This window comes from Rhinoderma darwinii (genome assembly GCF_050947455.1).
Source record: "Rhinoderma darwinii isolate aRhiDar2 chromosome 3 unlocalized genomic scaffold, aRhiDar2.hap1 SUPER_3_unloc_4, whole genome shotgun sequence".
NCBI lineage: Eukaryota > Metazoa > Chordata > Amphibia > Anura > Rhinodermatidae > Rhinoderma > Rhinoderma darwinii.
The window spans coordinates 339,351-366,832 of NW_027461747.1; the positions used below are offsets into that span (position 1 = coordinate 339,351).

Consider the following 27,482-nt stretch of genomic DNA (forward strand, 5'->3'; position numbering starts at 1 on the left):
TCTTTGAAATAAATGCAACCTACTGTACATCAAAAATTGCACAAAAAGTAATTGTAAATGTACTCTATCACTTCCTGTGGACTGTATTAATCTATGACAGTTGTCTATCAATTGACTCTCATCGATTGCAGCTGTCATGAAGCACACATACACTGCAGCACTGTCTGTGCCAGGGGTCAGCCACCTCCAGCTGTTGTCAAACTACAACTCCTATCATGACCTGACAGCCTTTGGTTAGAATAATAAGGCCTTTAGCTGTCAGTGCATGCTGGGAGTTGGAGTTTCACAACAGCTGGAGTGCTGAAGGTTGCTGACCCCTGGTCTATAGAAATAGTAGAGGACAGAAGTGTGTAACTCCAATGTGGCCCTGAGAAAGTTTTGAAAATGAAAAATAAAATAGCTAAAAAAGAAAACACATACATTATTTCTATTTGACAAACCGAAAACGAATTAACAAACCTAGTTTAATGGTTAAGTGGTTAAAGGGGTTGTCCGAGATACCATCATATTTAAAAAAAAAACTTTAATGCATGTAATTTATAAATATAAATACATTTGTAATATACCTACATTTTCCAAAGTGGCCCCGTTTCCAGATCCTACCATGGGGAACTTGACTGGTGACGTCACTCTCTGCACTGTCTCTTCCGCTTTGTTGATCTTGAATTCTTTGACGGGTATACGACAAGTCACTTGTCACGGGGTGTATATCGGCTTGTTCTGCGTCACAGCACGTAATGCGCATGCGCTGTCACTGCTGTTCTCGAGATAACACCATGCGCCTTACAATAGAACAAGCCGATATACACCACGTGACAAGTGACGTGTCGTATACCCGGCAAAGAATTCAAGTTCAACAAAGCGGCAGAGCCAGTGCAGAGAGTGACGTCACCAGTCAAGTTCCCCATGGTAGGATCTGGATACGGGGCCACTTTGGAAAATGTAAGTATATTACAAATGTATTTATATTTATAAATGACATGCATTAAAGGGGTTTTTGAAAATATGATGGTATCTCAGACAACCCCTTTAAAGTAGTATCCAAGCAGTTGTTAACCCCTTCCCGTCGCAGCAATTTTTCGGATTTTCACTTTTGTTTTTTCCTCCCCACCTTCCAAAAGCCATAACTTTTATTTTTCCATCACTATTGCCGTATAAGGGCTTGTTTTTTGCGGGACCAGTTGTAGATTTTCACAGCACCGTTGTTTGTACCATATAATGTAGTGGGAAACTAGAAAAAAAATATGTGGGGTGGAATAGGAAAAAAACAGCGATTCCTCAAACTCTTGGGTGGTTTTGTTTTTATGGCGTTCACCGTACGGTAAAAACGGCATGTTAACATTATTCTGTGGGTCAATACAATTACAGTGATTCTAAATTTATAGTTTTCTTTATGTTTTACTACTTTTACAAGGAAAAAACTGATTGTCGCCACATTCTGAGAGCCATAACGTTTTTATGTTTCAGTCGATTTAGCCGTGAGGGATTATTTTTTGCGGGGCGAGGTGCAGTTTATATTGGTACCATTTTGGGGTACGTGACACTTTTTATTTCATTTTTTGTGGGAGAAGAAGGGACAAAAAAACAGCAATTCAGATGTTTTTAATTTTTTTACGGCGTTCACCGTGCGGACTAAATAATGATATCTTGTAATAGTTCAGACTTTTATGGCTGCTTTGATACCAATTATGTTAGCTTTTTCAATATTTTTACATTGTGCTTGAGAGAAAATGGGAAAAGGTTTTTTTTTTGGAGCTTTTAATTTTTTTATTTGTTAAAAAAAACGTTATTTTACTGTTTTTTTACCAGTCCCCCTAGGGGACTTTAACCAGCGATCGTTAGATCGCTTGCACGATATACTGCAATACTAGTGTATTGCAGTATATCGCATTTCTGAGTCTCCTATGAAGCCCTGCCGGTGGCAGAGCTTCATAGGAGTACAGAGATGGCGGACCTGGGGGACTTCGTCAGGCCCCCAGGCAGCCGTACCAACCAACGGCTCCCCCCAAACTTGCCGCGCGGGGGGGGGGGGGGGGGGGCATTGGGACTTTACAGGGGGCCGCCCCCATTTTTGGTCATTTAAATGGCGCGATCAGTATTGAAAGCGGCATTTAACGGGTCAAAAAAGCGGGATTGCGATCGTACGGGATCCCGCTCGTTACCCGGAAGCGTCGGCTCTAACACACAGCCGACACACTCGCTCTATGGAGCGGGCTCAGCCCGTGAGTCCGCTCCATATTGCCACACCCAGCGTGCGCCGTATATATATGGCGGATGTCGGGAAGGGGTTAAACTGCATAAGTTACCAACCGACATAAGTTATTTATCAAAAATGATCCCTAAAAATCTCATTCCCTAAGGCTCCATAAACGCATTGAAGTCATATGAATATTTTAGGGTGTAATCTGGTTGCAATATATGTGTGATTTAGGAAACCAAGATAAAAAAAAGACGCAAATGAGTCGTACGTGGCTTAAATTGCATTTAATGCACGAAGTCGCTCGTGATTTGTGGCCTACAGCCAAAAATAAAGGTTTTTTTTGCAAATGTCATCTGAAGTAGCATGTAGTGACACGACCAAATTTACATGAATTACTTGCAATGTTGCACAACCAAAGTTGCCGTGTAACCCCAGCCTAAGGCCAGGGGTATATATAGACTTTTTGCAGTGAGATTTATAGCTGCAGCTAAAAAAAACAAAAAAACACCACTATTATAAAAACAACATTTGTTTAAAAAGTGTTTAATTGTCTAAAATATGTGGCCAGTACGGGGATCGAACCCGCGACCTTGGCGTTATTAGCACCACGCTCTAACCAACTGAGCTAACCGGCCAACTATGTGACTAAAACAGGAGAGACATCCACAAGGGCAAATATATTTCTACCGTTTTCATACTGAAGGCAGAATTCACAATGATGTTGATGCCAATTGCCTCATATGGGGAAAAGTTCCTTCCAAATACGGCAATCAGAGTAAATCCCTGGATCGACTTTCTAACTCTAGTAAATTGTTATATACAAAGAAGAATAACACAGAGCAGCCTCACAGCAATTCCTCGTTAGTATAGTGGTCAGTATCCCCGCCTGTCACGCGGGAGACCGGGGTTCAATTCCCCGACGGGGAGGCTGAAACTTTTTTTTTCTTCACTTACGTTAACAATTTTAATTAACCCCTTACCACTGCAGCCGCATTTAGTCTTTCTGACAGAGGCTCCATTTTACAGCAATCTGAATAAATCCCTGGATCATCTTCCCAACTCTAGTAAATAGTAATCAGAACGTGTAATATACGGAGAAGAATAACACAGAGCACCCGCACAACAGTTCCTCGTTAGTATAGTGGTGAGTATCCCCGCCTGTCACGCGGGAGACGAAAACTTTTTTTTTTCACTTACAACTTAAATTTACATTTTTACTTAACCCCTTACAACCGCAGCCAGTTTTAGTCTTTCTGGCAGAGCCCTATCTTTCAAATTGGACATGTGTCACTAAGACCGGATTCACACGAGCGTGTTTAGTCCGTGATATAAGGTCCGCAGACTGAGCACACTGCAGGGAACTGCTCCTAGCATCATCGTTATCTATGACACTGGGAGTCGCTGCCTCGCTGCGGGACTACTGTCCCGTACTGAAAACATGTCATCAGTACGGGACAGTTTAGCAATTTTTCACATTTTCAAGACAATATAAACAGGAGTCAAATACTACAGTTCTACGACTACCATTCATTGAACTTGTTTGTTCATACCAACATCAGAGGTTTTATTGCTCAGTATAAGCAGTTTACTTTTACTATATGTAAATATACAAACACAGATATAGGGCAGGTTATCTTACAAACATGGCAAAGAACAGATATACACACAAGCTCTGATTGTTAACATAGCAATTCCTCCTTAATATAGTTGTAAGTATCCCCCGCCCCGCCCCGCCTGTCATGTTATAAAGCTGCTAAGGCTACCCACTCCATAATCAGTATTCCTCCATATAACCTCGCATATCACCATATAACCAGTATACCTCCATATAACCTCTCATACCTCCATATATCCAGTATACCTCCATATAACCCTCACACATTATCATAACCAGTATACCTCCATATAACCACACACATCACCATATAACCAGTATACTTTCATATTACCTTATACCTCCATATATCCAGTATACCTCCATATAACCTCTCATACCTCCATAAATCCAGTATACCTTCATATAACCTCACATACCTCCATATATCCAGTATACCTCCATATAACCTCACACATTATCATAACCAGTATACCTCCATATAACCTCTCATACCTCCATATATCCAGTATACTTCCATATAACCTCTCATACCCCCATATATCCAGTATACCTCCATAGAACCTCACACATCACCATATAACCAGTATACCTCCATATAACCACACACATCACCATATAACCAGTATACTTCCATATAACCACACACATCACCATATAACCAGTATACTTCCATATAACCTCACACATCACCATATAACCAGTATACCTCCATATAACCTCATACCTCCATATAACCAGTATACCTCCATATAACCCTCACACATTATCATATCCAGTATGCCTCCATATAACCACACACATCACCATATAACCTGTATACTTTCATATAACCTCTCATACCTCCATATAACCTCTCATACCTCCATATAACCAGTATACCTTTATATAACCTCTCATACCTCCATATATCCAGTATAACTCCATATAACCTCACACATTATCATAACCAGTATACCTCCATATAACAACACACATCACCATATAACCAGTATACTTTCATATAACCTCTCATACCTCCATATATCCAGTATACTTCCATATAACCTCATACCTCCATATATCCAGTATACCTCCATATAATCTCTCATACCCCCATATATCCAGTATACCTCCATAGAACCTCACACATCACCATATAACCAGTATACCTCCATATAACCCTCACACATCACCATATAACCAGTATACCTCCATAGAACCTCACACATCACCATATAACCAGTATACCTCCATAGAACCTCACACATCACCATATAACCAGTATACCTCCATATAACCCTCACACATTATCATAACCAGTATACCTCCATATAACCACACACATCACCATATAACCAGTATACCTCCATATAACCACACACATCACCATATAACCAGTATACTTTCATATAACATCATACCTCCATATAACCTCTCATACCTCCATATATCCAGTATACCTCCATATAACCTCACATACCTCCATATATCCAGTAAACCTCCATAGAACCTCACACATCACCATATAACTGTATAACTGTATACCTTCATATAACCTCTCATACCTCCATATATCCAGTATACCTTCATATAACCTCACATAACTCCATATATCCAGTAAACCACCATATAACTGTATACCTTAATATAACCTCACATACCTCCATATAACCACACACATCACCATAATATCTCTACATATAACCTCACTATAAAGTCAGCATAGGTGTGCATACTAGAGCATGTACATGCTATAATGTGAATAATGGAAACAGGGAGAGAACCTCCAGCTCACCGGTCTGCGTCTCCTGGTAGCGTCAATCGGATCGCCGCGACGGCCCGCGGTGTAGAATATCAATGGGGAGAAAGAAATGATCCAGCGCTGGTGGTGGTATTAAAAGGGAGATGAGAGTCCCATGTTTATTAGAAAAAAGTAGTAAAATCGGAAGGGAGACGCAGTCCCAAGTTGCAAGTAGTCAGGATTTAAACCTGAGCCTACGCGTTTCGAACGCGAACTGCGTTCTTAATCATGGCAAGTAAGGTTACTTGCCATGATTAAGAACGCAGTTCGCGTTCGAAACGCGTAGGCTCAGGTTTAAATCCTGACTACTTGCAACTTGGGACTGCGTCTCCCTTCCGATTTTACTACTTTTTTCTAATAAACATGGGACTCTCATCTCCCTTTTAATACCACCACCAGCGCTGGATCATTTCTTTCTCCCCATTCATGTACATGCTACTTCATATCCAATTATAGGTAGAGCAATGTATTGGCTTTTATTGTAGAACCGCCACAGCACACGAACACATATTCATGACAACACTCACACCAAGTACTTAACCCCTTCAGGACTAAGCCATTTTTTTATTTTGAATTTTAATTTTTCACTCTGTCTTCCAAGAGCCATAACATTTTTATTTTTCCATCAATAGAGTGGTGTGAGGGCTTATTTTTTTGTGGGACGAGTTGTAATTTCTGTTGATAGCATTTGAAGTACCATACTGGGAAACTGAAAAAATATATATTTATTTCGAGGCAGCCGCAGCCGGTGGATAGGTCAGCAGTTGTTCAGTAGTGGACAACACCTTTAACAGTGGCAGATTGAAGGTAGTCCTGGGGGCTTTGATTAGGCTGCCAAAGCAACCATCGGCACCCCACAATCGCGCAGTGGGGGCGCAGATTATTGGTCAGAGGAGGCCAAGATCGACGTGCTCCATACATCACTCCCCCCACACCAGGACATATTGGCACGTCATTGCGGAATGGCGCGAAAGGGGTTAAAAGGGGTGCCTCACGAAGACAAGTCCTTTTACATTTATAGAATTACATGGCAGCCATTCAAATGAATGGCCACCCATGTAATTCATGGAGCTCCGACAGAATAGCTCTCCAGTCTGGCACATAGAGGGGGAGACAGAACTTCTCGTCCCAAGACACACCTTTAGTCCAAGATCACACGCAGTTTTGATGTCGTTTTTGGCTTCGTTTTAAACACAGAAGTATATACAAAAGAAAGGAGATGCCTTTGTCTTTTCATTATACCTTTACTTCCTTTTGGATCCACTTCCGGCTTTGGCTCAAAAAACGGCATCAAAACGGTGTGTGTATTACTGGTCTGTAGTTGTGTGCCAACTTTAAACGAGAGGGGGGGAATTTTAAGTTTATGTTTCTACTCCACTATATCTTTACAGCAGCCACTTTCACATTCACATTATAGACACATGTACAGTACACACAAATGATTTTTCTAGAATCAGAGGTCTCTGTACCCAGAAAAATAACTGTCCCCTCCCTTACATCCCCGATGGTGATCCAGATTGTGGGTATGAAGACCACATCACACTAATTTGGCTTTACAAATGTTTAAAATTTTATTAAAAAATAATTTATACAAAAATGTTACCTTTCATTAAATAATAAATATAGACAGCAAACATCAGAAATAACAATAGATTAAAAGAAAATGGCACAACATAAAAAAGGCACTGCAATATTCACGAACTAAGAATGGCATTGTGAGGGTCCATCCTATGATGAGGGTGACGAGGTAGGAACAGACTGCACCCACAGTCCTCCCCTGCCACTGCTCCACCCAATAGAAAGGTATTGCCTGCAATAACTATACTCACAAGTGCAGAACATTATATCATCTACCCTCAAACCGAATACATGTTGCAGGACAGATGATGTACTATTATCCTACTATCTTCTCCTAAGATGACACATGGAGCTTTAGAAGACTATGCAAGTTCCAAAGTCAATCAGATTTCGGTCACCTCGGTGATGTTGTTATTGTCGAATATCTTCAAAACTGCCCTAGTTCTCAATTAACTTCCATGTTCCATGACCTGAGCACTACATTACTCCACTCCTCTAAGCTCATATTCACAGGGGTCTGGGAAGCTAAGATATGGGGAACAGTTTGGTGGGGTGTTCATATTGTAGTGCCGATTAAGCTGTTCCCATGCTGCCGGTGACATAGAAGGAACACTGTGGTCACTGGGACCCCACCAAACTGCTCCACATATTTCAATTTGTATGTGATATGTATAAACAATTTTTTCCCACTGTGTCAGAGAAGCAGAGGGTACGGACTACGCACACGGAACACATAACTAGCCCAAATCTTATTTCCAGATCCCAGTACGTCCCCCTCGTGCAGACACCCTCTTCAGAGGTTTAGGAAGACCAGGACGACGTTGAATGGACAGCACCTGAGAAGTAGAAGAGGGTAGGTGGTGAAAAGGGCTGTAGAAAAAAAGAGCACATTTTAGTATCTATGAATCTCGGGGTCACTTACCTCTTTTTTTACCGTTTCTGGTCCTTTAGAGGCAGGAATTTTCTTGGGATTGGTCGGAAGTTTGGAGACCTCTTGTTCAGTCTCATCCGATCTGTTGGGATGGGTGTTATAACAGTTACGGTAAAGTAAAACATGTAAACCGTTTATCCGAGAAAACTGAAAAGTCTATATTATATATTAAAAAGTGAGATTTATTACATAGGATCGGGATGGTCCCCTCTGCTCTGTAGAGACTTGGACAACTCAGCCATATCTAGAAGAGAAAATTATTAGTCGAGAACACGTGCCCACGAACATTGCTCAATACACCATCTATATAACAGTAGTTTCATGCCCTGTACACACCACCCTTAGCCAAGATTTTATCTTTACCCCATATTTCCCGTTCCTGCACCCCACATACCACCCATAGACTAAACCCTCTATCTTACTGTTAAAGTCCTCTTACCGGCATTCAGACAAAACAGACCTTTATCCAGCTCATTCAGGGGGTCCCCTGGAGTCCGATCAAGTAACTAACAGGGAAACGGCAGGGTAAATAATTGGTACTGTACAGATACATTTTATCAACTTACACGAATGCACACCATATATTAATCACAATGAGCGCTCACCATACGTATGTAGTACTGGAGGATGGGATTTGGGGTGGCTTGGTCTTCTCCTCCCCAGTTTGATGAAGTCTCCCTGGTGTTTATGGAAGGCTCCTCATGAAAGGGGTGCTCTGCAGATGTTTGGGGGAGAATTGTGGACACTGATAGAGGGGTATAAATTAGAGAGATATAAGTATGAATGAACAGAGTGATCCCTTCATTTTACCCCCTATTGATGCACTAAGCCCCCCTGCCGATGTCTCTGCTCATTAGCCCGACTCCCTGCCATGCCTTGTTAATAAATAATTTCCCTTCAATCCTCTGAATTAACTTGTTCTTTGCCACAGACACTTAGAACGTTACACAACATAAGTGTCTTAAGCGATACACCCTCAATGCAACGGTCAGATGAAGATATGTATACTAGTAAACTCAACGAACAGTCATGGCCTTGCAGCTAGTCAGAAAGCTTACATAAAAAGTGATTGCAGTTAACATGCCAGCAAACACTCGGCCTTCCTAAAACGGTTTTATATGTACAAATATTCACTTAAACGGGTTATGCTTCTCAAGGACGTAATAAGGGGGACTCCCTAAGTGGAGAGGTAGTGCAAAGGTGTGGCTCTGGTTCGGAATAAATGGTTATAACCCTGGTCGCCCATTCATATGAATGTGCAGGGTGTAATCTGGGGAGCACATCATAGAAATGATCACTGGAAAGTAAGCGGATGTTAGGCTTATTGCTTTTATCTGAGTGCTCTCCGGATCTAGAATGCAATGATAGTGCCCCAAAGTAACGCTTCTGCCATGTAGACTTCTTCCTTCAGAGGTGATCTCGAAGATAATATTAACTATAACCAGTATGATGTGATCTTTGCAACTTTGTTTTAGGCGATTTGCTTTTTTATATTAAAAAATAAAATAAAAAAATTTGGCACATTTTTCTTGTCATCATAGAGTGCCACCCTAAAATAAACTTTTTGTGATCGCCAAGATCTGCTGTTAATTTTTAATTATTGCTGATTTTTGGTTAAAAGGGAATGTATCATTTCTATAGGTTTCCTAATTAAAAAAGCGATTAGAAAAAAAAAAGTGTTTTAGTTTTTGATTGTAGATTTCTATAGATATGTTTTACAGCAGCTACATGGACCATAGGAAAAAATAGAGTGGAGCTGACCCATTTACTTTAATGGGAGAGATTTCTAGGCATGCTCTGTGAGCTGTGCAGAGGTCAATGTGCATGGGGGAATAGGAGGAAAGCTGTGTCCATCACCTATGATGGATCCTGTGTCATCTCATATATATATATATATATATATATATATATATATATATACATACACACACACACACACACACACACACACACATCAGTGTAATCCTGTCTGTAATGATAATGAGATGATGCTGAGAAGTGATCACTACAGAACAGGAAGGATCAGTCTATTGGGAGGAACAGTGGCCAGAGTGAAAACTGCAAGATTGTAGGATTATTTTTTAAAGAGGCTGTTACCACATTATAAGTGGCCTATATTGTACATGATCTGATCGACGCTGTAATGTAGATTACAACAGCGGTTTTTATTTAGAAAAACGATAATATTTGACGGAGTTATGACCTATATTAGATTTATGCTAATGAGTTTCTTAATAGACAACTGGGCGTGTTTTACTTTTTGGGCAAGTGGGCGTTGTGGAGAGAAGTGTGTGAGGCTGACCAATCAGCGTCATACAATTCTCTCCATTCATTTACACTATCTATCTACTAGCTATATCGCTATGTACAGCCACATAAACACACTATAACATTACTGCAGTGTCCGGACAATGAATATACATTACCTCCAGCCAGGACGTGATGTGTATTCAGAATCCTGACACTTCTCTGATTTACTGCATAGCAGGCGTAGTCCTGCGAGATTACGCTGTAAGCTGTCATTTACAGCGAGATCTCGCTGTGCTGTGGTCTCACACAGACGCTACAGAAGTGGTCAGGATTCTGAATACACATCTCGTCATGGCTAGAGGTAATGTATATTCATTGTCATGACACATGAGTAGCGTTATAGTGTGTATATGAGGCAGCAGACAGCGATATAGCTATATCACTATGTGCAGAATAAATGAATGGGGAGAAGTGCATGACGCCGATTGGTCACTGATTGGTCAGTGTCATACACTTCTCTCCACAACGCCCACTTGGCCAAAAAGTAAAACACGCCCAGTTGTTCATTGAGAAAGTAATTAGCATAAAGCTAAAATAGGTCATAACTGTCAAAAATGATCGTTTTTCTAAATAAAAAACACTGTTGTAATCTACATTAAAGCGCCGATCATATTATGTACAAGATAGGCCATTTATAATGTGGTGACAGAGACGCTTTAATACAGATAAGAACATAGAAAATAAACATGTAAAAAAGGGACAAAAAAAACTCTATAAAAAAAGAAGTTGAACATAAAAACTTGATTTAAACAATAGGTGATTTTCTTATGACACAGTCCCTTTAATTGCCTTAGTGCTGGTCAGAATACTTCAGTCTGGCCTCTCTGCTGCATTTCCATCCCCCAGCAAATCCTTTCCCTCTGCTTAGCCCGGCTTTTCTATGTCCTGAAACGGTTATGCCGAGAACAGTGATGTCATATAATACTGAATTAACAGAGACGATACTGTAGAAGAGCACGTTCACGGAGGGCACTGGGGGAAGGTAAGTATCTAACACTTTATGCAGGACCTTTTCATCCCGAAAAATGTGCGGTTTTGCAATAAAATGAAACCATTAATACCGAAGGGATGACAACTAAGATGATTGGGGTGTTGTGGTTGGTCTCATGGATAGCACAGCCTAACATGACTCAAGTGCAAAGATCATAATGTTAGCGGTCAGAAAGATGATGGTGTCCTCAAGTTTTTGGGTTTCCCAGCACATCTCATGAACATAGTCATATAGTCTCTTTACTGGCTCCCCATTGCCCAGCGAATTCATTTCAAAATACTAACAACGACATAAAAGCCTGTCCACAATCCGTCTCCCCCACACATCTCTGCCCTAATCTTCCAATACCATCCCACACGTAACTTTCAGTCCTCACAAGACTTTCTTCTCGGCTTTCCTCGTCTGCTCCTAATATCATCGCCTTCAAGATTTCTCCTGCGTTTCCCCCATATTCTGGAACTTGCTACCCCAAAAAAATGAGACTGTCTCCCACCATCCAAATCATCAAATGCAACTTGCACAACTCTTTAGAAAAGCTTAAAACCTACAATAACCTTCTACAACTTCAGTACCGGAGGGGCATTCAACCGTCACCTTCAGTCTCCTTCCCTCATAAATTGTTAGCCCTTGTGGGCAGGTCCCGCTCTTCTTCTTTCACTCAGCAAGCTCATGATTATTAAACCCTTCTGTCATATATACAGCATCCTGGAAATAAGGGCGCTTTAAAATAAATAATAATAATATTATAGGTCATAACGATGACAGGTTAAGAACTGGGTCTCATTTACTGGAGCTAAAGGGTGGACCATAGACTTTAAAAGTAAGTTAGACCTCTCCAGGAGAAAGAAGAAAAAAAAAAAAGATAGGCGCTATGACAGTCCCATAAGAGACGGTCAGGTAATTTAAATGCTGGTCGAGGTTCTACTAGGCATTGCCAACAGTTGCGCTTTAAGCTCTTTTAAGACCTTAAGCCTCTTAAAGACATTTCGATGCAAATATAAAAGCGAGGTTTGTGTTTACAGAAAATTTTACAAGAAACACAATGTATAATCCACAAGTCTCTTTACACAACTCAATATCGCCTACTCCTCCATTAGACACCGATGACATCACGGAGTATAAAGTGTATCCATTAAATGGATACTGGTGACATCACAGAATGCAACTAGAGAGAAATGACAACGACATCAATACACTCCTACCACTTCATACTTTTTGTCATTGTCTATCAGACAGTCTTGGTAACTACTTGGGTCTATCTACCATAATGTAGGATAACTTTTAAGTAGCCTGCACTGAAGATCATACTCACCAGTCCCAGTCATTGTGCCATCTGCATGTGGCTCCAAAGGGAAAAAACCATGATGGCTACTGAAGCTCTGACTCAGTTCTTCAACTTGCATTGGGTAGAAACTTTCTTCTGGGTCAGGTGCTCTGCGACTTGGTTGGTGACCAGTGATCAGGTTCTCTTGATATGCTGAAGGAAGTCTAAACTCACGGCTGCGCCCTTGGAGAGACACCTTGGATATAGGACTGAGGTTAGGAATAGTCAATGGAGCCTGATCTAGGCTAGGGCAGGTTACTGGGTTACTAGTTTCCTTTAACTGGCTACTGTCTTCGGTGGTCCGACTGGTATCTTCCTTGGCATGGTTATGGATTTGGACAGAAGTACTATTTTTTAGGTTTGGAGGTTGGTTATGATCACTAGTGGAATAACATACACCTAAGCTCTTCAACTGGCTGTTGTTGGCATGGCTTAAGAGATTTCTCTCTGACAATGTCACTTCTCTCCGACTTCCCATAAATGACCGATGGATTCCATCTACTTGGTGGCCACTACCACCTCTTGGCATAAATGTCTCATTTCTAGTCACAGGTTGACCACTGGTGTTCTTGCTTTGGTCAGTCCCAATAATGTTAAAGTTGGTCATCTCCGGGTAGAACAAATTTTGGCTATAATCCACCACAAACTGACCATAGGGTTCCATTACATAGGGGCCAGTAATATACTTCCTTATTGTGTCACTTGCTATAGTTTGCTGGAGTGTGTTGCGGTCACCGGTCTTAAAAACACCACTATTAATAAGACTAGCAGCATCTGCCGTTCCTGAGGCTTTGCCTAATTGATCAATATTGCCACTCAACTGGGTACCACTCGGAGTGGCTTGGCCCCCAGTGTTAGTCTTATTACTCATGTGTGCTCCATCTGTCATAAAGCGGAGACTTGCTTCTTTTACAGGGCTTGACCTCATGATGTTTTGGCTTCTATCATTCATAAAGTGGCTAAAGTTGATTAAATCTGTGCCACTGCTATCTGTAAGATTTCTACTGCCGACCTGTCTGCTACCCTGACTATCCTCGACGTGTTGGCTACCACTGGCTTTGATCTGTAGGCCGCTCCTCTGAACACGTCCATCAGTATCTTTATGGCAGCCAGTACTTCCTTTCGGTTGCCAGCTAGTGATCCCAGGCAGGTTGTCAGCTCCAACCATCCCTGGATTTGCTTGAACAGGGGTTTCCTCACCATAGCCACCTTCTCTCGTTAGTTGGGAAGTCCACTGTTCAGAAGTCTCTGTCTGGGGTATTGCAATCGGGGATTCCTGAGAGGGTACCTATGTAGAGATGGAAACACAAATTAAGGCCTAATTCACACGAGCGTGTTCGGTCCGTGATATTCGGTCCGTATGTCTGCCGCATTTCCCGGACCAAACACTGCCGGGAGCCGGGCTCCTAGAAGCATAGTTATCTATGACGCTAGGTGTCACTGCCTCACTGCGGGACAACTGTCCCGTACTGAAAACATGTTTTCAGTATGGGACAGTAGTTCCGCGGAGAGGCAGGGACACCTTGCGTAATACATAACTATGATGCTAGGAGCCCGGCTCCCGGCAGTGTGTTCGGTCCGGGAAATGCGGCAGACATACGGACCGTATATCACGGACCAAAAACACTTGTGAGAATTAGGCCTAAGTTTAAGTGAAATTAAACAAATTCATAAATGCCTATTTCAACATTTCAGAATGACAAAGCTGCAAGTGACAGTGTCATGATGTGAAGGACACAAGTGGAAAATCAGAGACTGAGAGTTACAAAAAGGAAGAAATAGTGTTCCCACAGAAAAGGAGTGGGCTGCATGTGACAGGGCAGTGTCATAATGTACGGAAGTGAATGGAGACAAGAGGGAGTCAGCAGTATCATTCCAAATCTACTTTAAAACGTTCACACAAAGAGTTTGGACCTTGGCAGTGAGAACTCGAAGGGCTTGACTCCAGTGACTTTTCATGACATCCTGAAGCTGGGACAACATTTCTGCTCTCTCACTCTCTAGTTGGCGAAGAGACCGAGACAGTTCTTGACAGCGTTCCTCTGAGCGAGACAGCCTTCAAAGAGAAAAAGGAGAGACTTTATATCAGGAGCCACAGGGGCCAAGGGTACCGATATTCTATCTGCCAGGGAAACCGTGTCACAGACAGAGGAGGCAACACGACAGCCATGACATAATACTACCAGGCGATAGACTCACTTGAGTTCACAGTCCATGACGAAGTCTCGGTGACGCCGTTCGCGCTCCTGATATTCGGTTTTGAACTGGGACATTTGGCTGCAGAGCTCGGCTTCGTGCAGAGAAGTGAGCTCCAGTAGTTGTTTTCTGAATGTTGTGAAACAAGAATCACAGAGTAAAACTGTGTTTACTCACTCACAAGCTCACACCTTACAGTCCACACTGCAGCGCTCTCAGGTCAGTACCTGTGCTGTTCCCTAACTGCGCACGAGTGCTGGGCGCTCTCTTCATGAAGCGCGCTCAGTCTCTCTGTGATCACCTCTTCCAGTCTCATTTTGTGCTCACTTTCTATCCGTACTTTTTCTGACTCGTTTCGCGCCTACAGAGGGTGTAGAAGTAAATTGAGGGGACATGGTGAAATAGGGTAAACTGCAGAATTTACAGAAGCTTGTAACAGAATACCAGTACCAGAACTTGTAGGCCATGAAGAGGGATATATACTCTGTCTGGGCCACATTACCTATGAAGAAGTGTTGCAGTAGATCATTACCTTCTCTAGGTTAAGCTCCATCTGCAGAGTGTCTCTTTCCCGGTGCGATGTCTGCAGTTCACGCTCTAAGCGCAGGATTTCTCCCTGCAGGGTAGTGAGAGCCAGCTGCAGCTGCTGGGACTTCTGGATCTCCTGCTGAGAGAGTGCCTGCAGGGAGGGGGACAGTAAACAGCCCTTATACTAAGAATAATGGATGGAAGGAAGACATGGAGGGCATATCCTTAGAGAATAATCAGCCAACCTACATTTACCAGCCTGATATTCCACTGGCATAAAACACTGCTCCACGCAAAACAGAAAATTGTCTGTTATGTTAGTTGCATTAATGTTGTCTGGGATCAATGTGTTCCCTGATGTTCCCACATCCAAAAAAAGCGGCCTTCCTGAGCCTTAAAGCAGTTTTCTCATTATGATAATTTATCACCCATCTACAGGATAGTTGATAAATGTCAGATAGGTGGGGGTCCGACCGCTGGGCCCCCCACCAATACCGGGTACAAGGGTCCCGTAGTGCCCTATGTGAATGGAGCAGAACTGCGCACGCTCGACCCCTGCGCTATTCACTTTCTATGGGGATGACGGAGATAGCGCTTCATACGCATAGGGCACTCTGGGACCCCTTTCTCTGGATCAATGGGGTTCTAGCAGTCAGACCCCCGACCTATCTGACATTTATCACCTATCCTGTACAGAGGTGATTAATTATCAATGTGAAAACTTTCAAGTGAATGACCACCATTTAGCACTATGTAGTCGTTAAAGGGGTTGTCCACGCATGGATAACTGATGACCTATCCACAGTATATGGATAGGACATCAGTATATGATCGTGGGGGACCAACACCCGGACACTGGGTGTCCATGCTGGAATCAGAAGGCTCAAGTCACAGAATAGCGGCCGAGCTGCAGTATTCAAGTGAATAGGAGCAGAGTTGCTGTTCCGCAGCACGGCCGCTATGCAGTAGTCGGAGCCATCTGCTTTCAGCTCTGAATGCTGCATACCCTGCATAACATCCGGTGCCTGGAGGCAGCCAGAGAGGTGATCGGTGCGGGGTCCGGGTGTCGGACCCACACCGATCATATACTGATGACCCATGCCGTGGATATGTCCTCAGTTGTCCGTGTGTGGACAACCCCTTTAAGGCCCAACCATCTGTGCTGATTAATTTCAGAATACATCTCCCATTGCAGTGAATGGGAAATTTCCAACAATAGACTGGAAGACCTCCAGGTCAGAAAACAAAGAAACAGCTCCGCGATAAGTAGGGATCACAGGGCACAGACTAACACTAATGACATCTCTCAGGGAAGATGTTTAAAAGTGAACCTTCCCTTTAAGGACTACTAGATTTTGAGTGATTGCTAGATTTTCCAGGTAGAGCTGTCAGTCCCATCACCATAGGAAACCTACACAGGCATCATCAAGAGAAAACAGGCCATGACGACTTGTGCCTTTGGCTGATGGGGACTATTCTACAAGGATGAGCTCTACCCAGAAGGCAGACCTGCTGAGACTTGTAGTTTCCCAAAATCTGGAGAGTTACCAAAGTGCATTCTACAAGGAGTAGCTGGGATATCTAGCAGAATTCTGGGATATGATGTCACCTTTTCCTTCTCCAGTTCTCTTGCCCCCCGATCCTGCATTCGTCTGCTCTCCTCCTGCAGCTCCATCTCCCTCTCCTCCCAGGATCTCTGCTGTTCCTGCATACGGTGCTTCAATGACTCCAGCTCTTGTCCCTCCTGCACTCGGACTTCTTCCTCTGCTTCCAGCTCTGCCTGGAGCTGAGACATCTGAGCCGTCTGCTCATTAACCTGTAGGAAGGACATCGTACAATCAGGTCATATTAGATACTGTGACTATGAATAGGAGGGACACGTTCTATAGAAATAGTTATCATGGTCTCACCAGCCTCTGCAGGTCTGTCTGCTGCTCCTTGGTGGCATTCTTCTCCCGGTCCAATGACTCCAGGGCCTCGGCCAGTTGCTGCTCCACCTGTGTCAGGGTCTGGGGCATAAGGGAAATTATTAGTGAAGAACATTTGACAGATAATGGCAGAACTCCTGCGAGAGGGTATCCGGGACTCTATGAACTCTCTCGAGTCAAATTGTTAAAGGGATATTCCCATGACATGTGCCCTAGGTTTTCGTAACTCCAAAATCAAATTGTATGGAACCCGTCGATAATATCAAGTCTATCAGGACAGCCCAATCGTCCCCCAATATCTCCCACCGAGGGTTAGATGGGATGGATTGTAACCAGTTGGATTCCTTGTCTTCTCCACGGAGTCCTGGTGGTTGAACGATGGTGATGTGAATGGGCAGCTTCAGTCTAAATAATCAGAGCAGGGAACTCCTCACAATTGATATGGACAACGCTGGCCGGGTGTTCTTACTCACCTCCTGGTCTCTGGTCTTGGCCTGTTCCGCCTCCTCCTTCTCCTGTCTGATACGCAGCATGAACTCCTCTCTCTGGTGTTCCTGCTGCTTCCAGCCCCCGACTACCAAGGCCAGAGTCTGAGGGCCAAAAGTTTGTATGAATTTAGAAGCCAGACAAGGACGTATTTTACCCTCATGGGGCCTCTACGGCCTATTTATGATGAAAACAAAAACATCTTAAAGGGAAATTCACCATGAAAAACATCTTCATGGAAGCGGTAGTGACTCAATGCCATGAAGTGCAGTGGCCTCTTCCATTTTAGACTCGTGGGGGACAGAGTCCATGGATCATCCCAACACCAATCATATCTCCTATTTTGTCACTGTGAAGTGTTAGATGTATTTCAGCTGGAATTCACCTTTCATGATATCAGAAAGGAGGTTTGGGTCCTTTAGAACAATCATTGATCATCATGCAGATACCCAAGAAACTAACTCTTCGCCAGGGAATCCACTGCTAGGACCCCCCATCAATCTATTGTGATCATCAAGGGAAGAGAGGGACGCCTGGTGTCCATAAGAACCTCTCTGTGCACGGACCCTCCTCTATTACCTCCATATGCCCCGAAAAACACCTGGGGATGTCACCTTGCATATTGATCGTAAAACTGCTCTAGTCACAATATGGTTGCCCCAACAAGTCTCCATTAAAGAGAATCTCCAGTTTGTAGGTACTTCTGGGAATACGAGGCCCTAAAGAGACTGCCCAGTCCAAAAAAGAAAATGTATCTGAGTACGGGTTCAATAGAAAGTCTATGAGCCCGTACACCGCTATATCGGCTTTCCATAGAAAGCCGAACAGGCACTTACACAACCGCTTCTGCCGCTTCGTTTGATCGATTGGTGGGGGTCTCAGTGCTCGGACCCCCACCAATCAAAACTTCTGACATGTCACTATGACATGTCAGAAGTTTGTCAAATGCTTACCCTTTAAGGAGCAGAAGAATATTTTTGCTTTTGATTTCTCTGATCTCTGCCATTAGAGCGGGGCTGTGAATTACAACTGTTGCCCTGAGTCTGATCGCACAAACACACGTGCTATGCCTGTGTGATCAGCATGATGAGTATGCAGCGCCCAGCCGCTCATGACGAGCATACACATCGTACGTCATTACGCAGTTAAAGTGAATTATTTTTAGTTGCAATACCACAAACAACCTGTAGACAGGTGTGGCGCTAATTTTGGAAGCAAGCTGACATATTTTTCTAATCCTGTACAACCCCTGCACCGAGGTCAGTGAGTGAGAGGAGTATGTACCATGGTGGCCATGTGACTGCAGGGACGTGACTACCCCAGATACACACATGTAGTGATATAATGAAGGTCACCTGGTCCAGCTGCTGGATCATACTGTCCTTCCTGCGGTCGGCCACCAGCATCACCGACACCCTCTGCTGGAGCTCCAACATCTCGTTCTGTAGGTTCTGGATGTGTCGTTCCAGGTGCTGCGGAGGGAGACACAGTCTGCCATTGGGGGGGGAAAGGTGCTGTGTGGGGGTGTGGAGGGGGAGGGGATGCTGGGTAATTAGAGGAAAGCTGAGCTGGTTTTAATATGGACAGTCACCACGTGATGCGTTAACAGGATTACATCACACAGAGGCTTAACTGCTGATCCAGAGTCATGACAGATGACTGAGTCACTGAGGGAGATCAGGAGGGGGACAGAGAATAGGAGAGCGACACAGGTAAAGATCGAGAGAGGGAGTGAAGAAATAGGGTGCAAGGGAATCAGAGAATAAGCATCAGGTAGAGAGAAAGATAGAAAGAATGAGAGCGGGGCAAAAACTCAGAACGAGAGAAAAAATAAGATAGACAGAGATAAAGAGTAAGGGGAAGAGACTGAGAAACAATGGATGAGACAAAGAGAGCGCATAAGAGACAGAGATAAAGAGTAAGGGGAAGAGACTGAGAAACAAAGGAAGAAGAGACAAAGAGAGAGAGCACAAGAGACAGAGATAAAGAGTAAGGGGAAGAGACTGAGAAACAATGGAAGAAGAGACAAAGAGAGAGAGCACAAGAGACAGAGATAAAGAGTAAGGGGAAGAGACTGAGAAACAAAGGAAGAAGAGACAAAGAGAGAGAGCACAAGAGACAGAGATAAAGAGTAAGGGGAAGAGACTGAGAAACAAAGGAAGAAGAGACAAAGAGAGAGAGCACAAGAGACAGAGATAAAGAGTAAGGGGAAGAGACTGAGAAACAATGGAAGAAGAGACAAAGAGAGAGAGCACAAGAGAGAGATAAAGAGTAAGGGGAAGAGACTGAGAAACAAAGGAAGAAGAGACAAAGAGAGAGAGCACAAGAGACAGAGATAAAGAGTAAGGGGAAGAGACTGAGAAACAATGGAAGAAGAGACAAAGAGAGAGAGCACAAGAGACAGAGATAAAGAGTAAGGGGAAGAGACTGAGAAACAATGGAAGAAGAGACAAAGAGAGAGAGCACAAGAGAGAGATAAAGAGTAAGGGGAAGAGACTGAGAAACAAAGGAAGAAGAGACAAAGAGAGAGAGCACAAGAGACAGAGATAAAGAGTAAGGGGAAGAGACTGAGAAACAAAGGAAGAAGAGACAAAGAGAGAGAGCACAAGAGACAGAGATAAAGAGTAAGGGGAAGAGACTGAGAAACAATGGAAGAAGAGACAAAAAGAGAGAGCACAAGAGACAGAGATAAAGAGTAAGGGCTCATTCAAGTAATACTCGTCCGTGAAATCACTCAGCACACGGACCGTGAAATTCAATGGGGCTATTCACACGTGTTGTTTTTCACTCACCTAGTCGCCCTTTGAAGTCTATGGGTGCGTGAAAACCACGGGCAGCACATGGACGACATCCGTGCGCTGTCGCGTTTCACGCATCAAATACATTGAAAAGCAGAGAAATCTATTTTTTTTTTAAAACGTGTTTTCATGGATGTGAAAATCGCTTGCCACACGCAATGCACACAGATGCCAACACGCAACGCACAAGAAGCGTAGGAAAAACGCTGCATTTTTTATGCGTGCAAATCGGACATGCTCGTCTGATTGTAGCATAAGGGGAAGAGACTGGAAAAAGCGCGAGAGAGGAAGAGAAAAGCGCGAGAGAGGAAGAGAAAAGCGCGAGAGAGGAAGAGAAAAGCGCGAGAGAGGAAGAGAAAAGCGCGAGAGAGGAAGAGAAAAGCGCGACAGAGGAAGAGAAAAGCGCGACAGAGGAAGAGAAAAGCGCGACAGAGGAAGAGAAAAGCGCGACAGAGGAAGAGAAAAGCGCGACAGAGGAAGAGAAAAGCGCGAGAGAGGAAGAGAAAAGCGCGAGAGAGGAAGAGAAAAGCGCGAGAGAGGAAGAGAAAAGCGCGACAGAGGAAGAGAAAAGCGCGACAGAGGAAGAGAAAAGCGCGACAGAGGAAGAGAAAAGCGCGACAGAGGAAGAGAAAAGCGCGACAGAGGAAGAGAAAAGCGCGACAGAGGAAGAGAAAAGCGCGACAGAGGAAGAGAAAAGCGCGACAGACAAAGAGAAAAAGCGCGAGAGAGAAAGAGAAAAAGCGCGAGAAAGATAAAAAGCGCGAGAGAGAAAGATAAAAAGCGCGAGAGAGAAAGATAAAAAGCGCGAGAGAGGAAGATAAAAAGCGCGAGAGAGGAAGAGAAAAGCGTGAGAGAAAAAGCGATAAGCGAAAAAGAGAAAAAAAGTGAAAAGAGAAAGGAGCCAGAGAGAAAGAGAAGAGTGAACGCGACAAAATGATAAAGGGAGAAATACAAAGAGAAAGCACGTGAGCAAGACAAAGAAAGAGAAAAAGAGATAAAAATAATAAAGACCGAGAGAAAGAGAGCGAGCGAGTCAGGGCGAGAGCGAGAGAAAGAGAGCGAGCGAGACAGGGCGAGAGCGAGAGAAAGAGAGCGAAAAAGAAAAAATAGAAAAAAAAAAAAATAATAATATTGAGAAACAAAAGTAAGAGACACAGAGACCGTGATCTGCGGATGGGATTACCTTGCGTCGCGCTGTCTCTTTCTCCAGACTGTCTCTCAGCTGTAGGTCGGGCAGAGGAGCATTATACAAGGTGGAATAACGAGGGAAGAGCCCCTCTAAACCAGCGAGAGACAAGGGTGGGGAGAGGTCCTGGGCAAGGTGGGCACTAAGAGATGGAGCAGAGCACAGTGTATAAGTGACAAGCAGAGCAGGCCCAAGATGCCCCAGCATGCTCCACTGGAGGAGCGGTCCTCAGTACAGGACTTTCCCCGCTAGTAACATCGATTACCGATATATTCGGATACACAGTACCAGTCAGCTGTATAGAAAGGGGGTTGTGAGGTAATTCTCCGCTTCCTGTCACTAAGCGATGGACAACGTGTTACAGAAGTTGCAATGAAAGGTCAACCGGTTCCTCCACCACATAAGAGATCAGTGACATCATAGATGAAGCCTCATTTATACCGGGGGCTCAGGTACAACATATGCCCGAGGGTCCGGGGGCTGTGAGCTAGCCCTCTGCTGGGTGCACGTCTAGACAATACATATAGGGCACATATGTTATTACATGACGTCATCGGATGGGGTGCTCTATACCTGAGCAGGGTGCTGGTGGTGTCGCTCTGCTGCTCCAGTCTCTTTTCAGGGGCCTCCCCTACAAGAAGAAGGTAATAAAAGCTGTCATGGAGATGTCAAATCCACCTAAGGTTTTCCCCCCCATCCTGCCCGGCCCACTCACCGTGTGAGGTCACTAGGCTGCCCAGGCTGAGCATGTTCTTCAGGTGGCACCGCAGTGACTCCATCTGCGAGATGTATGGAGAGGGCTCCTGTAGAGCAGGACAGTCATGACATAGTCAATGGGCCGATTCAAAAATGTTACAGCCTTGTCTATATACTGTATAAGGGGACGGGAGGGACCCAGTCCTGGTGATCAGACCTGTGGACCATTGTGGGAATACCCCTTTAATGTAGTCAGTGAAATTTAAAGGGACAGCCCAGTTTTATGTAAATAAAGCTAAAAGGGGATGCCTGTTTCCAGCTAGTAAATTGTATTCACTGTACAATAAAATATTATACAATTTTCCACTATAGATTCTGTATCAATTCCTCCGTTTTCAAAATATCCGCTTGCTGTCATTCCTAAAAACTTTCACTATTCAGCCACAGCTGTGATAACTTAACCTCAACTCCTACGAGCTGTGACCCATGACCAGGGCAGATTATTATCCCTTGGAAGTAAACAATGACATTTCCTACTCTACGACAGCAAGCAGAGATCTTGAAAACAGTGAGGTATGGATATAGAAACTATATTGGAAAATTGTATAACCTTTCATTACTCAATAGCATTCATTTGCCGAAACCAAAAACACCCCTTCAACCATCATCTAATTCCTCTGCTTGGTGTCAGTGAATGTAAACAGAACCCTGCACCTGTAGAGGATAAACAACTTTAGGGGTGGGTAAAATGTACGGTCTTGTAGATTATAATGCTTTAGAACGAGGGAACATTGGAACGGACAATATCTGAATGAGTTACATAAGCAAATTCATACATAAGCAGCGCCACCTGGTGGAAACAAACAGCTAAAGGGACTGTCCCACCACAACTTATCACTTATCCATAGGATAGGTGATAAGTGAACTGATCTCTGGGACCCCCACCACTCAAGAGAACAGGGGTCCCGAATCCCCTTACGCTGCCGTTCTATTCATTCTCTATGGGACTGCCGGATATAGCCGAGTACAGCGCTATAGAGAATGGTGGGACGACCCTTTTAAAGGGGGTTCCCATAAACATAATTTATCACCTATATATGTCTGATCGTGGGGGTCCGACCACTGGGTCCCCTACCGATCCAGAGAACGATCGTCCCATCTGTGCATGCTCGGCCACCACTCCATTCACTACGGGCTGCCGAGTGCTGAACTTCTACGCAGTTCCATAGAAAGTGAATGCTGCGGAGGGCGAGCATGTGCAGTACCGCTCCATTCCTATAGGGGACGCTTTAAAGGGTTTGTACAGAATTAGAAAAACACGGCTGCTTTCTTTCAGGAACAGCGCCACCCCTGTCCGTAGGTTGTGTTTTATATTGCAGCTCAGCGTCATTAACCCCTTAAGTACCAAGCCTCTTTTCTCGTTACGGTCTGCAGGAACATTTAGCGCTTTTGCCGTATTCAGAAAGGTGTATTTTTTGCGTCCACGTAGCGTGTGAGGGCTTGTTGTTGTTTTTTTTTTTTTTTGCGGGATGCGTGGTATTTATTGATTTACTTTTATTAACTCTTTCTGGGGGGGATGGGAAAAAAACTGAAATTCCGTCATTGTATTTTAGATTTTAATTGCGCACCGTTCGCGGCTCGGGGTAAATAACCCGCCGCCTTCATTCCTGGCTCGTACAATTACTGCCATATGTAAAGGGCTTCCGTTTTATTACTTTAGCACAAAAACTCTTTTCTTCAAATAATTCGTTTTTGGATCGCCGCATTTGTATTTTTCGGTCGGTGTAGACGACGTAGGATTGGTTTGCTTTTTTTGCGTCACAAGATGTACCTTTTGTTGGTCCCATTTCGGAGTACACGGGACTTCTCAATTAACTTTAATAATTTAATTTTTTAGAGAGGGATTATAAAAAAAAAAAAGCAATTCCTTTGTTGTTTTCTTTTACATTCGTCTTTCATAATTGCGGTTGAAATAACACGTTAACTTTGTTTGGGTCGTTACGATCACGGCGGCGACGGCGACGCCACTTATGCGTATTATTGTTTTCACTTTCACCCCCCCTCATTTATTTAGTCCCCCTAGTGGACTTCACTATGTGATCTGATCGCTGATATAACGCTTTGTTATGTCTATCAGGCATATTGCCGTAGTGGCCCGGGGGCCCTTGATTGGCTCCTGGCTGCAACGGCAACCCTTTGGCAGCCCCTTAACCGCGCTCATAAGAGGGAGCCCCTTTTCTCTGTCGAACCACTTAAATGCTGTGGTTGTCATTGACCGCAGCATTTAAGGGGCTAAACGGCTGGTATTGGAGTTTTCTCTGACCCCAGCCGATGCAGCGGAAGCCAGGCTGTCAGTCAACGCCAGGATCTTGCTGTGTTTGCTTGTCATAGTGGCATAATGTAAGCCAAATCATGACGTACAGTCACGCTGAGCTGCAATACCTCACACAACCTGTTGATAGGTGTGGCGCTGTTTTTGGAAGAAAACAGCCATGTTTTTCTAATTTTGTACAGCCCACAGCTGGAATATTTTGGTGGTATCCGATGGCAATGTAACGGGGATAGGACTGCTAGACTCCCTGATTGGCTCTTACTGTAGAGCTGCCCTACAGTCTTGTTATAGAGATAGGGGGCGCTTTTGGAAGCTGCTTCTCGTCCCCCACATGTCTAGGTAATAACAGGCATGATATCAGGGGATGACGCTGGTAGGGCGGGCTTCATCTGGCCGTACCTTCCTCCCAGAAGCCTCCACACCTTCCCGGAGCCTCCGTGACATTTCATCCGCTAGATCATCCACCTCGGAAGTCACGGGAGATGCTGGAGCCAGATCTGTTCTTCTATGGATCTCCTCCGGCTCCTGTTCTTGGCTGCGTCTCAGGGAGGCATAGAGCCGAGCCGTTACCTCGGAGGAGACGACGCGTCTGAGGGAGGTGGAGGGGGAAGTGAGGAGAGGAGGTGAGGAAGGATCGGCCAGGGAGTGACGGGGAGATGACGGAGAAGACACAGGAAGAGGCTCTATGCCGCTGAGGAGAGAGGCGTCCTGGAGAGAGAAGGCGTCAGGGAGAGCCATGAAAAGAGACGGACGCGGGAAGCTGGAGGAGAGAGGACGGAGAACACGGGTTACTCAAATCAGAATGGAAAAAGCGGAAAGTATCTGCACAACGGATGAAGAGGGGGATGGGGTGAACATCACAATGACGCCTCTCCGTCAAGTCAAACCTGGGTGAAATGTCGCAGATACCACGTGTAGGGGGTCCACGGGCATTATCGAATAAAAATAAGTTGTCACCGACCTTAAAGAGGCTCTGTCACCAGATTTTGCAGCCCCTATCTGCTATTGTAGCAGATCGGCGCTGCAATGTAGATTACAGTAACGTTTTTATTTTTTATAAACGAGCATTTTTGGCCAAGTTATGGCCATTTTCGTATTTATGCAAATGAGGCTTGCAAAAGTACAACTGGGCGTGTTGAAAAGTAAAAGTACAACTGGGCGTGTATTATGTGCGTACATCGGGGCGTGTTTAATACTTTTACTAGCTGGGCGTTCTGATGAGAAGTATCATCCACTTCTCTTCACAACGCCCAGCTTCTGGCAGTGCAGATCTGTGACGTCACTCACAGGTCCTGCATCGTGTCAGACGAGCGAGGACACATCGGCACCAGAGGCTACAGTTGATTCTGCAGCAGCATCAGCGTTTGCAGGTAAGTAGCTACATCGACTTACCTGCTAACGCCGATGCTGCTGCAGAATCATCTGTAGCCTCTGGTGCCGATGTGTCCTCGCTCGTCCGACACGATGCAGGACCTGTGAGTGACGTCACAGCGTGATCTCTGGAGAACACGCTGTGTCTGCACTGCCAGAAGCTGGGCGTTCTGAAGAGAAGTGGATGATACTTCTATACACAACGCCCAGCTAGTAAAAGTATTAAAAACGCCCCGATGTACGCACATAATACACGCCCACTTGGACTTTTACTTTTAAACACGCCCACTTGGACATTTGCAAGCCTCATTTGCATAACTACAAAAATGGTCATAACTTGGCCAAAAATGCTCGTTTTTTAAAAATAAAAACATTACTGTAATCTACATTGCAGCGCCGATCTGCTGCAATAGGAGATAGGGGCTGCAAAATCTGGTGACAGAGCCTCTTTAAAGGAGAAATCCAGGCGCCCTTAACTCCGTACTGACGTCACCGCACATCATAGTAGGGAGTGGGGAGTATGGAGCGGGTTCATGGGTGGAGACTGCTCCATACGCCGCGGGTGTCAGCTGTATATTACAGGCGATACCTCACCACAACAGCCGGGATCAGGGAGGACTCAGATACCGGCGCTTTACCAACTTAGATGCCGCAGTCAATAGCGGCCGGAATTGGATTTGTCGCATTCGTAAAAGTTCGAACTATTCGGATATAACATTATTTAACCCGCACGACAAACGCCGTAACAAAAATAAAATAAAAACATAAGGTCACCTCACCGCCAACAAAAAGTAGAATAAAACTCGCATGTAACAGTATTAATAGATACTACGGCTCGTCCCGCAAAAATAAGTCCCCACACAGCTAAATCAACGAAAAAATTAAAAAGTTCTGGCTTTTGGAAGGCGGCGTGTGAAAAGCGGATGCGGAGGGAAGGGGTTAAAAGACGCCATATATATATATAATAGCAGTGTCACATAATAACTTATAATGTACAGGATATAATACTCACATCTCGCTGCTGACTCTTCCTGACGCTATAAACGTCTGCAGTCTGTGTTCCCCGCTTCCAGGGCCGCCATGTGACGTCACTATCCTGCGCCCACCCAGCTAACCGATTCTCCATGGCAACGATCTCTCACCGTCCGCCATCTTGGAACACCCATTATAAACAAACTCTTCCGCGCTCATAACAGCACGTCATTTACAGAGCCAACTCCTGTCACTGT

At 44.2% G+C, this 27,482-nt stretch overlaps 1 protein-coding gene and 2 non-coding genes across 3 annotated transcripts; 1 reads left to right on the forward strand and 2 right to left on the reverse strand.

Moving 5' to 3' along the window:
* Positions 1-2,761: 2,761 nt before the first annotated feature.
* Positions 2,762-2,835, reverse strand: TRNAI-AAU (transfer RNA isoleucine (anticodon AAU)). Its single transcript has one exon. It is a non-coding gene; the product is annotated as a tRNA-Ile (tRNA).
* Positions 2,836-3,055: 220 nt separating this feature from the next.
* On the forward strand, positions 3,056-3,127 carry TRNAD-GUC (transfer RNA aspartic acid (anticodon GUC)). Its single transcript has one exon. It is a non-coding gene; the product is annotated as a tRNA-Asp (tRNA).
* A 4,017-nt stretch (positions 3,128-7,144) lies between these two features.
* On the reverse strand, positions 7,145-27,346 carry CNTROB (centrobin, centriole duplication and spindle assembly protein). Its single transcript, XM_075847395.1, has 19 exons — positions 27,266-27,346; positions 25,282-25,642; positions 22,570-22,657; positions 22,428-22,485; positions 21,852-21,996; positions 19,226-19,342; positions 17,858-17,974; positions 17,367-17,465; positions 17,066-17,272; positions 15,461-15,607; positions 15,156-15,289; positions 14,932-15,057; positions 14,647-14,788; positions 12,721-14,020; positions 8,713-8,852; positions 8,547-8,613; positions 8,297-8,351; positions 8,099-8,189; positions 7,145-8,012 (listed from the first exon to the last, which is right to left on the reverse strand). The coding sequence occupies exons 2-19, from the start codon at positions 25,618-25,620 to the stop codon at positions 7,926-7,928; spliced, it is 3,459 nt and encodes a 1,152-aa protein (XP_075703510.1). The 5' UTR covers positions 25,621-25,642; positions 27,266-27,346; the 3' UTR covers positions 7,145-7,925.
* Between the last annotated feature and the right edge of the window lie 136 nt (positions 27,347-27,482).

Coding starts and splice junctions, on each gene's coding strand:
- CNTROB (XM_075847395.1), bottom strand. CDS start 25,620: ATGGCTCTCCCTGACGCCTTCTCTCTCCAGGACGCCTCTCTCCTCAGC. Junction 19,343..21,851: donor AAGAGACAGCGCGACGCAAG/GTAATCCCATCC, acceptor CTCCCTCCGCAG/CACCTGGAACGACACATCCA. Junction 14,021..14,646: donor TTCGAGTTCTCACTGCCAAG/GTCCAAACTCTT, acceptor ATCTCTACATAG/GTACCCTCTCAGGAATCCCC.